General features: G+C 40.2%; 1 protein-coding gene across 1 annotated transcript in view; it reads right to left on the bottom strand.

The window, feature by feature from the left end:
* The window catches only part of NT5DC1 (5'-nucleotidase domain containing 1), a 141,980-nt gene that overhangs the window by 14,835 nt on the left and 111,587 nt on the right, over positions 1–15,558 (bottom strand). Inside the window, exon 12 of the mRNA XM_021711006.1 lies at positions 1,677–1,851. Coding sequence (XP_021566681.1) covers positions 1,677–1,851 — 175 coding nt within the window. The remainder of the gene's footprint in view (positions 1–1,676; positions 1,852–15,558) is intronic.

Raw genomic sequence — 15,558 nt, 5'->3', positions numbered from 1 at the left:
TCGAGGCTGTGGTGGTTGGGAGCGGCCACTGCACTCCAGTCTGGGCGACAGAGTGAGACTTCAACTCAAAAAAAAAAAAATAAGTATTTGCCCATCTATTTTATCACAGAAGCATCTCTTATCTTTTGTTTCCCTGTTATATGCTTTGCAATCTTATCCATTTTTGGGTGACTGTTACCCTGGGAAAGGAGGTGGCTGAGAACTAGTTTTCCTGACAACTCATCAAAGTATAAACTTAACTGGGGGAAAAAGCAGCACTTTCACTCTAGGTACCAAGCTGGCTTTTCACATGAGGGTAATAGTCACCATGGCGAGGTCAATAGTTTCTAACAGCTAGAAATACTTAGAGGCTATGTCTTCAAACGTGACAACTGACATTTGAATCTGTTAGCTTGAAGAGTTAAATAATTTGTGTGTTCCATGGTCCTACAGAAAGCAGCATTATAGCAAGTCAGGCGACATCTTTCACACAGTGCTCAAGATGTGCAGAGGATACTTCAGTGTAGTCTTATAATGTGGCAATTGTTAGATTACAACAATTAATAATTTTTAATGTACACTTAGGATTATATTAGGGATTATGTGGGATAGCCACGGTAAGTAGCCCTTCTTTCTGAGGGACTCACTATCACACGGGGGGAGAAATGTTTACCCGACATTCCAGGGTATTTTTAAAAATCAAAATCTCAATAAATAAAAATTAAGAAGGGAAGGAAGGCTCTTGTTATCTAGCAGATGGGAAAGGAATGGAAGCTCCTGAGAGTTTATCCTGAATCATGGTCCCCAGTAGCGCAGCACACATCTCCTTGAGAGACGCCTTCCACTGTGCCCAGGGCTCTGGCCTTAATTTGCTCCAAGGATCCCAAGCCTGAGTACTTTTCAAAAAGCAGATAATCCTCTCACCGATTAGGTACCTCACAGAGCAAACTAAGGCCACACACACCACGGAACGTACGAGGCTGCAAGAGTTGGGGGAAGGCAGTTTGTTCCATACTCAAGACTACTCGGTATCTGCTAGAATCTGGGGAAATGTCTGAGGAAAGCCAACAGTCCCTGGGGCTGTCCCACCCATGGACACTTCCTGGTAGGTAGTAGTGACACACTGCCACTTAACCCCTCTGTGCAGTACTTCAGCTATATGCCATTTAATATACCCTCATACCTGGAAGGTATCACTATACCACTTTTGAGGTGACAGAATTGAGGCTTAAAGAGGTTATAAAATCGGCCCCAGGTAAGAACAGAGCTTGAACTCAAGATCACCTTATTTTAAGGTTCTGCCTTGATTTTCAAGGGTATCTGTCTCATCCTGGTTGTGCTAAACAGTAAAGGACCCGGCTCCACACAGAAATGGCCAGAGGCGCTGTACTTTGGGTATCTGTCAGGGAGTGTAGTCTACACTCAGTGTCCCTCCAGAATTATCCAAAGCTAAGAAACGAAATTCATGGAAGATGGAAGGGTATGCAGTCTGATCATCTACCCAGACACCTAAAGCCAGGATTGTCAGTGAGTTATGAGCACCCCGGACCCCAGGAACATTGCTTTGCTAAAATGTACTTGGGGCAGGTTGCTGTCAATCAGCATGTATAGTCATGGTCAGCCCTTTGAAAAAGCCCTTGTCTAATCTGCTATGAGCATTTTATAAGATAATGAAAGTAGAGTGACTCATCACTTACCCAAGGATATATTCACAGAGAAGTCTACAGTAATCGCTGTGGGAACTGGTGATTAGCACAAGAATTTTCCCAGCATCCTTTAGCTGCCGAAGCCACTTTTTTACAGATTCAGGACAACTGTGTAAATATCTGCCTGGATCTCTTTTTATTTCTGGGAAATATATTCCACAGTTTTCTGAAAAATAAAATATCAAAGAGATTTTTCTTTTTAAAAACTGTTTGACTCAGTGTATTTTCAGACAAGTTACTCTCTTTCAGAGCTATATATAAAACTAAAAAGGATAAAGACTAGGTTTGAAAAATTGCTTTTTAAAAATATATTTTGTTCTTTACTTGAAAACATAATGATGGTCAAAAATGTCAGTTGAAAATACTGGCTGGCTATTTAACAAGAACTGATAAACTTGTTAAAACAGATAACATGAGAATATATAAATCAGTACTTTCAAACCAGAAAAAAAATTACTGCATTTGAAATATCAATTGTTTAATAAATATTCTTTTAATCATTCAGTACATATTTGCTGAATAAAGATAAGAAAGAGATAAGCATTTGCACATGCACCTCTTCACATATATCTTTGGCATGAAGCAGTCGAGCAGGACCCCAGGTTCCTCGGAGTCACAGCAGTGTTGCTTCACAAATAACCCACACTAGAAGGGCCCATTAACAGCCTCTGGGAAATGCTGAGATGTTAAGGGGGGAAAAGCAAAGAAAACCAGCCAGAACTGGCCAAAAGAGAAGAGGGCAGGGCTTGGATCCCTGACCAGGGCCTGCTGGCTCTGCCTCTTCAGAGAGGCCAAGGGGTCAGGCTGAGCGTAAAGCAGATGGCAGCTAACGTCCCCACACATCCTGGCCATACTTACCCACAGTGCTCGGCACAGTGCCTTAAAGTTGTGGGTACTTAGCAGACAATTGCAGATTTGGTTGAAATGCAACTGGATTCATAAAGCCCTTTAGAAATACTGTTCTCTGAGCATGACAGAATTAATAAGCAGATAAAGAGAACCCAAGCTCTTACTTTCTCTAACTGCTGGGAAAAGGACACATGGCATAGACAAAACAATAGGGGAAGGAGCTTGTGTGGACTGTTGTACTCTGCAGTAACTATGTATGGGATCCATCTGTTACTCTGTCCAGGGCCTGCCCTTGAAACACCTGAAATGGAAGGCATATTTCAAGAACATCAGGACCTCAGGACAGAAGAGTCTTTAAGTGAAACAAACAGAATCAGAAATGGTGGCAAATACTGCTTTTTGCCTGCCCAAACCCATCCCCTTCTCTGCTGGAGAGTGTGCTGGTGCTGTCTGTGGTTCCACTGTCCTCTGTGTGGCTAAGACAGGAACTGAGTTCCATCTGTTCACACCTATCGTGGGAATTTTCTGCCCCTGCTAAGAAGTGACTTGTTCAGGAAGTGCTGGGACTGAAGAGGGCTCTGCTGTGAACTTCTGGAGCAGTTCACACCATGGGAACAAGGGAACCTGCTAAAAATTTCTCCTGTCCCCTTTCTACTACAGGGCTTTGCCATGACTGTAAGACCTACTGAGACCTGTGCAGTCATCTTCAAATAAAGCTCAAGTCTGACACACCAAGGATTGCAGAGTGTAAGTCCAACAGGAACCGAGTCCCTGATGACCTTGCTGGGTTGCAATTAAGTTATGACCTACCTACCCCCTGGGAGGACCAACAACCTTGGGACAATTTCGGTCCTGTGAACCTCAGTCCCTGATGATCTTGATGGGTTCTCATTAAATCATGACCTACCCACCACTGGGAGGAACACTCACCTTAGGACAACTTCTGGTCCTGTGAAATAACTCAACTTAATAATAACTTAAACATTAAGGATATTTATTATTTGCAATCTGAAGCGTCTTGATGCAGAAAATAATACAATGCAAGATGTCATTAAAAACAAAAAACAAAAGAAGGATTATGTTACAATATGAGAATGCTTGGACATCAGGAGACCAAGGAGAAAAACAAAGTTAGTGCTTACTGTATTCTGTCCTGCTGAAAGTTTTGTGCATAAATCTCTAGGATATCTTAATATCCCAGAAGCTATATAATCGCCCTTAAAAAATTAAGACATATTTTCTGTTTTCTAGGGAAGAGAGGGTACCATAAAAAAAAAATTTAAGCCCAGATGCAGTGGTTCACACCTGTACTCCTAGCATTTTGGGAGGCCGAGGTGAGAGGACTGTCAGAGTCCAGGGGTTTGAGACCAGCTGAGGCAACCTGGCGAGACCTCATCTCTAGAAGAAATAAAAAAAATTATCCAGGCATGGCGGCACATGTCTGTAGTCCCAGATACTTGGAAGGCTGAGGTGGAAGGATTGCCTGAGTCCAGTGGGTCAAGGCACTCTAGCTTGGGTGACAGAGTGAGACAATACTAATACTAATACTAACATTAATAGCAATACTACTACTACTACTACTACCAATAATTATTATTTAAGAAAGATATAATAATAATGCAAGATGGCCAAGAGCAGAACAGCCGGATGAGTGGTGACCAGCAAAGCAATTTCAGAGGCTGCGTCTCCCTCAGAGGTTTATATATATCCAAGGGAGATTATTTCACTCAGAAAAACAAGAAAAATTTTGTGAGGCGTAAAACAAAAGATTTATAGTATGTCAAGCAAAAACATTTACAGACTCAAACTTCGGTATTCAGAAAAGAACTGCTTGAGGCAAGGCTATTTTTTTTAGCTCTATGTGCTTAGTGCCATCTAGTGATCAAAATATAAATTACATTAAAAAGCTACTCCTAACATTTCCAAAGGAATAAAAAAAAAAGTAAATACATCTAATCTACCATTATCTTAAATTTCTTACCTAGATTAATTTTTATTAGTATCTCCTAATTAGTAAGACCTAGTTCAAAAGATTGAAAACATAATAGTTTAATTGGGAAAAATTACTCTGGGAAGTAATCAATAGAGATGTCTTTGATTTGTTCATAAGCCAGACTGAAATGAGCAAACTGCAAAAGACAAGTTCTATACAAATACACCCACTGGTAGATATAAGTTGCTCTTACTAAATAAAATCACTGGCTGTCAGTGGAGAACATATTTTCATTCTCTCGTAACTTCAAATCATTAAAGGAGTAGGTGATATAATTATACAAACAGATACTCTATTGAAATAAATCAAGCTGTGAAACCAAAGGGAAAAGTTATATTAAACATATTACAATTATATAAACAGATATACAAATTATACAAACAGATATACAATTATGCAAAGAGATATACAATTATAGAAATAGATACTTTTTGTTGAAATAAATCAAGCTGTTAAACCAAAGGAAAAGTTATATTAAACATATTACACTGAATTAGAATTGTCTATTAAATCACACCCCAAAGAGATTGCAAACGTTTAAAGGCAAGACATGTATCTTTCTGCTTGGCATGAGACAGGCATTCAAGGTATGATTACTTCACTTAATGCAGTAACAGGAACGTTTACATTTCCCCGCATTCAAAGTAATAATACAATTTGTAATAGTTAGCCAAACGGTGAGTGACAAAAACTGTTGTTCATGAACTATCAAGGTCATCAAGGTCATCCTGTCTAAAGTACTCTCCCACTTTGCCCTTGTTGGGGAAAAACATCAGGATTAATTATGAGACTAACAGATTAACACTGATTGAACAAAACAGGGAATTAATCCTAAGGGGAAGTGATGGCATTGTTTGCTCTTAACTCACAAAGTAGCCTGCATTGTCACTTAACTGCTAAAGTTTATGTGGAATTTTATTTTGCTGCCATTTATGTTACTCACTTTCCTGGCCTTTCCACCCCTCTCATGTTCTTAGACGCTGGCATTTTCTCTGTTCAGGTGAGATTAAAAGGAATTATTCACGTATTTATTTATTTATTTTAGAAATAACAGCAAATATAGAAAGAATAGTGGAGTGTTGCCATGGTCTGAGATGCCTGAACACATGGAACAGGATTCAGGGACCTCTCATGTTAAAAACAAAACAAAACCAACCAAAAAATCACAACTTGAATATTAAAAATACTTTTTTAGTTTAACAAACATTTGTGCCACATCACTGTTTCTATCATCACTGAATGAATATTTTGCCTGCTAAACTGCATCCCTGTTGCTGTGATTTGTGGCTGGGGTTTTCCATCTGGTCAGGACAGGGGAAGTGGGGGGCAGTGAGAGGTGCTGGGTGCCCACAACCCTACCTCCGCCTCTAACTAAAGGCTGTGTTGTTTTCTTGCAGAATATAATTTAGCAGAGATTCGAATATTTACAGTCTTTACCAGTTACACAAGAACATGCCAATGAACAAGTAAAATGTTTAGCTATGAATTGTTTAAATGCAATTGCTGTAGAGATGATGTAATTCGTTTTCTGAATAAAATATAAAATATTTTCTTGGCTAAAAGATACTGAAATATTTTTTGGAAGACAAAGGAGGTAAATTAATTTTTTTATTCATAGGACAAAGGATAAAATGGAAATGTATTAAAACAGATTTCCTGTTTTATAACAGATAGATATATGGTTTATATCAAATCTTTTATTTGTAAATAAAAAATCTAAACTATCTAGATTGTGTAAAGTGAAAATCAATATGAGAAATATAATGCTGAGAAAGAATTCCAAATAAAAACTGGGAAATAAAGGATATAATGTGTTGAAAAACATAACTTATAAAACTTACATTTTGACAATACCTGACTTCTAGCTTTATAATTTAATTCACATATCTCTCCTTTGCCACAAAGATTCTGATTTAATTGCTCTGGGCTAGGGCCAAACAAGTGATTTTTTTTAAGGCTCCTCAAGTAATTGTAATGAACCCCTAGGATTAAGAATTATTGCTCTAAAATATAAGGACTAGGACTCTATGATCAGTGTATCCTGTCTGCTTCACTGGAAATCCCAGGCTCTCAGAGGACTGGAATTTCTTAATTTTATAGTATCTTCATCACTTAACACGTAGCCTTAAAGATACCCGGCAACCAACAACTATTAACTGCTGCTGATTATCCTAAGGGTCACTGTGGTTGATACACTTTACAATGTTTACACTTATTCTATGCCAATTAAGCATGGCATTGTAGATTTGGTTAAGAATTCTCATTACAGAATGATGGATTTCATGCTTATTGGAGAATTCCTGGGGGGGGGGGGTGACATGAAATATTTTCTAGAAAAAGTATTCCGACAGTTTAAATGAGCACAGACAGCCACAGGGGCTCTTTCATCTCCAAAGTCATCGAACTGGAAGATCTTGGATTGAACATGGTCTATAAATATGGTTTCTGGTCACCACTGTTTTAAAATGTCTGGATGTTATCCATACTGTGTCATACTCTCGGGCAACCAGGTCCCCGGCCAGCATCAGAGTTTATGACCTGTTTTCTCCTGTAATGCCAGAAGGAGTCATTCTTAAAGAAAACAGTTTCCCCTTTCTGACATACTCACTGGACAGATACTGCATTCTTGGTGAAGAACAATGTAAACGTGGAGAGAGGTTTTAAAACCCTGTCCAGCGTTATTCAAAACTCGAGGAGTCCTCTAATGAGGACCCAGATGGCTGGGAGGGACAGACATGTCTGATGCCAGAATCATACACAGTGACACCTGGACAGGCTGAAGGTCAATGAGCTGCCCCAGGCAGCTGTAATTCCCCAAGGACAGATGTAACTTTATTAGGCTGAGGTCGCAGCCACACACATACAGCCAAGGAGGAGCTGCTGGTTCTTGGCAACTTGGAAATATGTCTACAGTCGGTGTTGGTGCCACAGTGAGGAGTATAATTAGGAGACCTGAACCATGCTTTACCATTTATTTAGTTAGTTCTATGTACTTTTGACCTTGTCACGTTTTTGCAAAAACATCTCTCCTCTAGAAAGTTGGGTAAGAAGCGCACACTCCTCTGTAGCCTTAGGCAGCGGTACTGACTGCACTCCTTGTCAGCCAATTAGGTGATGAGACTGTAGATACACACTAACATCAGCAACATGTTTCCACTCTTTCAGGCATTCTTGGACTAAACCCGAATCACTGGGTTCCACCTTGGAGGACACTTTCAAAAAGGAGTGTGTCGTGGAGAGCGTCCATGTCAACTGTTTCTGAGTCCACCCTAGAGAGCTCTGGTGGGTCCCAGAGTCACACCCAGCCAGTCAGGCATTTACAAGCCTGTGAAATAGATGGCTTCCAAGGACCATTTTAACCTTAGGAGGACCTGCCTTCAAGGTGACTTCAGTCTACACCCATTGCCACAGTATTTCTCCCCAAACATTTGTCTCTGCTTTACATGTACGATCATTCAAAAACAGGCTTTCCGGAAAGTAGTGGTTCTCAAACTTACAGGTAAATTAGAATCACTGAGAAGGTTTTAAAAAACATACTCAGAGTTTCTGACTCAGTAGGTCTGGGGTGGGGCCTCATACTACGTATTTTTAAACAATTCCCCAGGCTGGCTGGTGGTTCAAGGACCACTCTTTAAGATTATAGCAGCAGAACATCCTCACAGAACCAGGTCGCCTTTTGAATGCCATTTCTTCCAGCAGGACGTGGTCCTCACTGTGTTGGCTAGAAGTATAAAACCAGATTAAGTATATTTAATGTTTTCTGATGAAAATTCTCAAACCTGCATCTTATGTTAAAATGAATCTAAATCAAAAAGGGTTTATTTATTTATTATTTTTTGAGTTGGAGTCTCACTCTGTTGCCCGGGGTGGAGTGCAGTGGTATGCTCACAGACCATAGCCTCAGGTGATCCTTCCACCTCAGTCCTCCAAGTAGCTGGAACCACAGGTGTGCGCTACCACACCTGGTTAATTTTTTGATTTATTGTAGAGACTAGATCTCGTCATGTTGCCCAGGTTGGTCTCGAACCCCTGAGCTCAGGCAATCCTCTTGCCTCTGACTCCTAAAGTGCTGGGATTACAGGCATGAGGCACCACGCCTGGTCTAAAAAGGCTTTATGTTTTTAAAATTATTTTTATTTATCAGGATATATGCCAAGGTAAAGATCAAATGTGCTGCTTTTGGGTTTTCATTGTACTGTTGCACATCTGTTTTCATTTCTCAGCCACGAGAGCAGAAATTCTGTAGGTAACACAGAAAAGGCACAGGCATTGGCATCAGACTGGCCTAAACTTGAATGCAAGGGTTGCTATTTACTATATTGGGATTTTTGAGAAATGTACCTCAAAATCTTAATTCTTAATTTCTTTCTCTATAAAATCTCATTGAATTACAGGAAAGAAAGCCCAGCATGGTGGTGTGTGCCTGTGGTCCCAGCTACTCTGGAGGCTGAGGCAGGAGGATCACTTGAGCCCAGGAGTTTGAAGTGAGCCTGGGCAACATAGTGAGGTCTGTGTCTCTAAAAAAAAGTACAGAGAATAAGTAGGTGGGCAAAATCCTCAGTATGAGTTTCCTTCCACCCCTTCTGCTGCCCTAGCCTCTCTCTGATGCTTTTGCAGGGAGCCATCACTAGGGGTGAAACAGCTAGTATCTTGTGCCCACAGCTGACTTCTAAAAGTAGTGCTCAATTTTAGTAAAGCTCATTATAACTGAAGTGACATTTTCACCTTCTCCTACATGTGATCTGTATATAGGACACATGTTCAACTGATTGTACATGTTACATTATGGGAAGATGTGTGGTAGACTTTCTGACATGGACACAATAATGTCTCCCATCTCACATGTGTCTGGAGTTGGAGCTGACTGCTCCATTCCTTAAACTCTGGACAGATCTTTTTACAGCTTTGACCAACAGAAGATGGTACAAGTGACACAGGGACAGCTCTTGACTGGCCTTGGTAACTTTGACTCCCCATCTCTCGGAAGCTAAGTGCCATGCCAGGGAAGCAACCAATCTGAGACCACCATGCCATGAGGAGTAGGCCAAATAAAATAAATCTGTGTTCCGGTGCTCCAATTGCCAGTCACAGGCTAGAGGCTTCACTTGCAAGACACACAGTGAACCCTCTTGGACACCTGGCCCACTCAAGCCTTCAGATGACTCTACCCCAGCTGATGCCTAACTGCAGCCTCAGGAGAGACCCCAGGTGAGAAGCACTCCACTGAGCTATGAATCACAAGTGACAATAATAAATTGCAGTTTTAAGTTGCTAAGTTTTGCAGTGGTTTTCTATAGAGCAATAGACAAGCAAACAAGATGCTTTGGAATGGAGTCACAGTTTTAATTACTATCTCAGTACAGTTCAAGATTAGTTAAGAAAATATTCACAAATCCTTCTAGAAACAGCTGAAATAAAACCAAACAGGCTCTAAATAGGGTTTTCCTCACCTTCAAAAAATAACTCAAAAGTTTCTATTGCAAATAAATTTACAAACTATAAAGACATGAATAGCTTATGTCAGCATAAAACTTTTAAACAGTTTAAGGAAAGCCAAAATTAACAAGCATTTAAAGCAGAATCAACATAATACTTCTTGCTTCTCACCTATGTCAGATATGAAACTCTTAGAAGTTGAAAATAATAACCAATTGCTAAATTCAGAATTATTATGGGAGTAAAAAATGAAACTCCTAGGGTGTCTGACACTCTCCCCCCCATTAAATCTCAACTTAAAAACTTTTAATATTTATTCAAAAAACAGACTGGTATTCAAAGGAACATGTATTTTAAAGATTACTTTTATCACAAGGGTGCACTGTTTCCTTAATTACTTTTGTTCAAATATCCGCAGTGTCTTCAGAAATATCTGTTCTTTCTAATAAAGCCAAAAGTACACAGAGCTACATCTCACCTAGAAATTCACTTCAGAACACAAATGAAGACAACAATTGCAGAAGATTACTTGATATTCAGTGTCTGGTCTCACAATGTCTTAGAATAACAGGAAAGCCCTACACAGACTCGTTCTGTGTCACATCTGTACCTGGTACAAACAGAATAGCTAAGCAGTTCTTTCAGTGGGGCACTACTCTGTTTTTCATTACACTTTTCCATCTAAATGTGTAATCTGTATCATATTAGATGTAATTTGTATGTTTTCACAGTTAACAAAAAATTAAAAAAAAAACAAACCATGAATTGAATCGAGACTTTAATCTAGATAACTGTTTCAACAGTGATTAACTTTGTAATATACTATTTTAAATGGAATTGATAATATATAATATTAGAATAATAAAATAACTTCCTTCTGCTATAACAAACACAAATATATAGGCTCTGTTGTAGTGTTCTGGAACTCTGCTTGTGGAACCCTCAACCAGGTTTCCTGTCCTCATGCCTCCATGTGGGCCTCAGGGGTGAAAGAAGTCCCAGCACTGATTGCAGCATTTTGTTCATCAGTGTGTTGGGTGTGCTGAGGGATCAGAGCAGGTGTAGATGAGCCTCCAGCTTTTGTCAGATTCCTGGCAAGTGACTCATGAGGTTCAGAACCATAGATTTAGATTCTTCTAGATTAGGACAGTCCAATAAAGAAAGCACTATACAATCTTTGCCTTTGTCACTGCCAAAAAAAACCTTATAGAAATAGCTTAGAAAAAAAGGAGATTCTCTATTATAGGTGGTATAGAATTTTTACACAAATAAATAGAACTCCTGGGCTCTGTGTGTTTTTTTTTTTTAAACATGTCTACATTCTATTACATCCTCGATCTAGTACATCTACACTTGGTCACGGAATTGTTGTTCCAGTTCATTTAATTTGCAGGTTAATTGAGAATTACCAAATACACAAATCGAAACATACGTAAAACATAATAAATACCCTCCATGTTGAAACTACACTGAAAATAGAAACATTTAAAGATATTAAATTATTGCTAGTCTTATATATGATACACTCTTGCTACGGAAAGTTCATTGTATTGAGTTTTCTGCTGCCCTATGACAAGCGGCCTCAAACAATAGTGTATCATCACCTCTCCTGATTCTGAGGGTTGACTGAACTCAGCTGGGCGTTTTCACTCGGAGAGGTGCCCAACAGATGTCACCCGGTCTGGAATCAGCTAAGGGTTTCTTCACTCACTGTCTGGTACCTGGGCTGGGCTGGCTAGCTTGGTGGGGGCTGGTGAATCAAACACCCCTCCACTTAGCTAGCTGGGCTTCATCACAACATGGGGGTCTTAGGGTAGCTGGACTCATTAAATGGTAATGGGCGCCCCCCTCCACGCCCCGGCCCCTGCAAGTGCTCCAAGACAGCAAATGCTGCAGGGTATCTTATGACTTAGATTTAAGAAGCCTTAGAGTAGCACTTCTGCTGTACTTTATGGGTGACATAGAGCCAGCTTGTTCTCAAGAAGAAGGAAACAGAAACGTGTGAATTCTGGGAAGCATGATTCACTAGGAAGCTCTCTCTGCAAGCCAAACATACTAATGCTTCTGTGTGATTTCTGCCAGAATGTTTTCTGTTCATATGTAATTCTATGAAAATTTTAAGCATGTCACAGACAGTTTTGTTACCTGTGTTTTTGTTCAGCATCATATTTGAGAAATTTTCTAAGGCATTCACACTTATTTTAAATCATGGTTTTAACTTAATGTCACATTTTAAGAATGAATTATTTAGCCAAGCTCGGTGGCTCAGCCTGTAATACCGCGCCTTTGGGAGGCTGAGGTGAGTGGATTGCCTGAGCCCGCGGGTTCGAGTCCTGCCTGGGCAGCGAGACCTCAACTCTACAATAAATCAAAAAATCAGCAGGGCGTGGTAGCGCATGCCTATAATTCCGGCTACTCGGAAGGCTGAGGCGGAAGGATTGCCGGAGTACAGCAGGTCGAGGCTGCAGTGGCCGGGAGTGGCCACTGCACTCCAGTCTGGGCGACAAAGTGAGACTCCAACTCAAAAAAAAAAAAAAAAAGAATGAATTATTTATAGTAACTATTCTTATAATAACAACTGACATACTTGGAGTGCTTATTTTTGCCAAGCAAAGTTCTAAGACCAGTAATGGTTTTAGCCTTATACCAAGCCCATGGTCAGGTCCTATACGATCCCCATTTTGCAACTGAGGAAATTGAGACACAGAGAGGCCAAGGCACTTACCTGCAGTCACACAGCTACCATATGGTAAAGTGAAGATTCAATGTAGCCAGCCTGCTCTCACAGCTTGTGCCGTGCTGCCCCTTCAGTGATGAGACATTTGGAAACACATGGTAACTTCAAGGTCACCATAAATCCTCACTCTTTTTTTTTCACATGATACATTATTGTGCAATATCACAGTTTAGTATCACAGTTCAGGGGCTTTGGGGTTAACTGGCATCTGAATATGTGAGAGTGTAGAATTTAGATACATTTGAACAAAGCATATTAGATTTCTGCAGTGGAAAAAAGTACCCATCCATATGCATACCAATTACAGTTCACAGCATCCAGCACTGAAAGGAGTTTTAGAAAATTATTCCTTCAACGTGGTCGTGTTAAAGATGATTAAATAGCCACCACAGATTTTGCTCAAAACTAGTAACAGACCCAGGAATGGACTAGAGTATCAAGAATCCTAGTGTACTAACCCTCATCATTTACATGTCTAAATCTATTTGATTTTGATTTAGCTCATCTGGTGGCTACTGTCTGTGAAAGAAAAATACATTCTGTTCAGAAAAAGCAGAAGTCAAATGTTTTAAATGGTATCCACCTGTTTAACTCTGTAATTATGGAATAGTAATCATAAATTTTGATTCTACTTTCCTTGGGATTTCTATAGTTCACTGTAGTCATTGAATTGATGTTAGTTCTTTTAACTGAGAACTGAGACAAGAAAAACAAAAACAAGTGTCTCCCATTAAGGAATAACTGCTATCTCCCATTCTCTTGTGCACTGCCCTTCCTCTACCACATAGTGAACTTGGGGGCTTGTCACAAGGTGAACTTCCATGCAGAGCCCCCCAGCACCCTTACCCGGTGATGACATTCATCATACTACACTGTAATCAACACTTGTCATAAGCATCTTTATGCATTTTTCTTTCTTCTGAGACTGTGAGATCTTTTGGAAAAAGAACTGTCTCTACATTCATGTTTACATTCCTCACATCAGGCAAATAGTAGAAGATTAATAATTAGAAGTAAGCATATGTGCAGGGAGAGCTCCCAGGTAAGATTTAACTAGGTGACCATAAAGACCAGAGGCTGGCAGACCAAAGCCCACAAGTTAGGGCTTGCACTTATACACTACTTGATTTTGTCTCTTAGTGCACAAAGCCTATAATATTTATTATCATGGTCCTTTAAGAAAAAGCTTGCCGATTCTTGATATATATTTCATAATCATAAAACAGTAACTTAAAAAAATATGAAAACATTCACTATTATCAGAAAGTATCAAAAGAATAATAAATAAACTCATTGATTGGCAAGACTTTGCTTAAAGACTATGCAGCCTGTTGGCAGCAGGAATATTATGAAATCATTTGCGACGTGACTTCTGAAAGGCAATACAGTCATGCATCTCTCATCACAGTGGATTCCAGAGTCATGCTGCTTCCCCTCAGTTATTCTCTGGCCAGGGTCCTCAGATGACACATACCATGAGCAGGGAGGGGGTCTGTCTCTTCACTCTGCCACTTCCTTCAAACAGATCTGAATGTGCCTTTGCCACTGCCCTTTTAAGTCTGGTGCACTTCATTTTTAGTCTCGGAATGAAATGTCTTCAGACTCACTTGGTCTGCTTGCTGAAACAGCAGTAGGTCACAGCAAGCTGCTGCAAGTCCAGGGCGAAGAGTGACAGCTGGTCATATTTTCCCTTGTTAATGTCAGAGGAAGTAGAAAGATCCAAAAGATGCACATGATGGTATGATGACATCATCTGAAGGAACTACAGGGATGGTAGCTGTGCAGGAAACAGGGATGGTTTCCTTGGTACAGCAAGTTAGAGATGCCTCCAGGTAAAACCTGGGGTTGCTTCAGGGGCTGGCTTCAAAGAGGGTAGTGCCCCGTAGGTTTTGTCTCCAACAGTTTTTAAATGTATTTTCCAGGCACCAAACTACCTTGGGAGAGTTTGTTTTCAACAGAAGACTAGTTATCCTGACTTGAAATCTCCCAGAGTCTTCAGAAGAGAAGAGCTGGAAAATTAGGAGAACTAAATGGGGCAAAGCAGACTCGGAGATGTGGCAAAGCTTATTCCTTAAAAAAAAAGTTACAGTTGACTTTTGTGGCTTTGAGACACAAAGAGGTGAGAACCAGTAACTGGAACACAGGAGTCACCAGCCAGACATTAAGGGGCATCAACCATAAATGTCTTAAGGAAACCTGCCTCTCACTGGGGACTGAAGTACTCAATTATTTCACAAAGACCTGGAACAGAACTTTCACTGTGTTTCTTCCAACTTGGGTTTTCTTCTGTAGTAGAGAGCCCAACAGAAAGTCAAGCACACGGCTAAACTCAACTCCCAATCACTATAAGCAACTAAAACTGATCTGTTAGGGGAAGCCAGTACTAGTTCCACAATTGTAGGTGATGAGGTCAGTGAGGTGCAGGATAGAGAAAGCCTGGGGGCTGCCTGGATCCCCCATGAGGAGTGGGCAGGATCTCCGCAGACACAGTGGGAATCGGGGGAGGGGCGGTGGTGGTTTCTGAGGTGGATCAGGGCTGGCAGGCTGCTTCCAGAGCATGCTCTGCTCTAGCTAGGGCAGTTACATCTCCGCTCCTGTCTCCTTCTCTAGCCAAACTTCCTTTACCTCTTCACATAGCCTCCTTGCAACCTAACTATCATCATGAGTTTACATATCTTGAGTATTTATCTCAACTAAGAAACATATAATCATAGTAACACTCATATGCATTTTTAAAACACAAACATGACTTTTTAAACCAAAAATTAATGACTATTTGCCAGGTTAACATGAAAAATCTAAAAAATAAGGTTATGAGCATCGTCATCTATCTGTCTGTCTATCTATCTATCTACCTA

Source organism: Carlito syrichta, unplaced genomic scaffold, assembly GCF_000164805.1.
Source record: "Carlito syrichta isolate Samal-C Ts95f unplaced genomic scaffold, Tarsius_syrichta-2.0.1 Scaffold301807, whole genome shotgun sequence".
Lineage (NCBI taxonomy): Eukaryota > Metazoa > Chordata > Mammalia > Primates > Tarsiidae > Carlito > Carlito syrichta.
The sequence above is the reverse complement of the archived record's forward strand: the minus strand, read 5'-3'. Positions and strand labels throughout refer to the sequence as shown.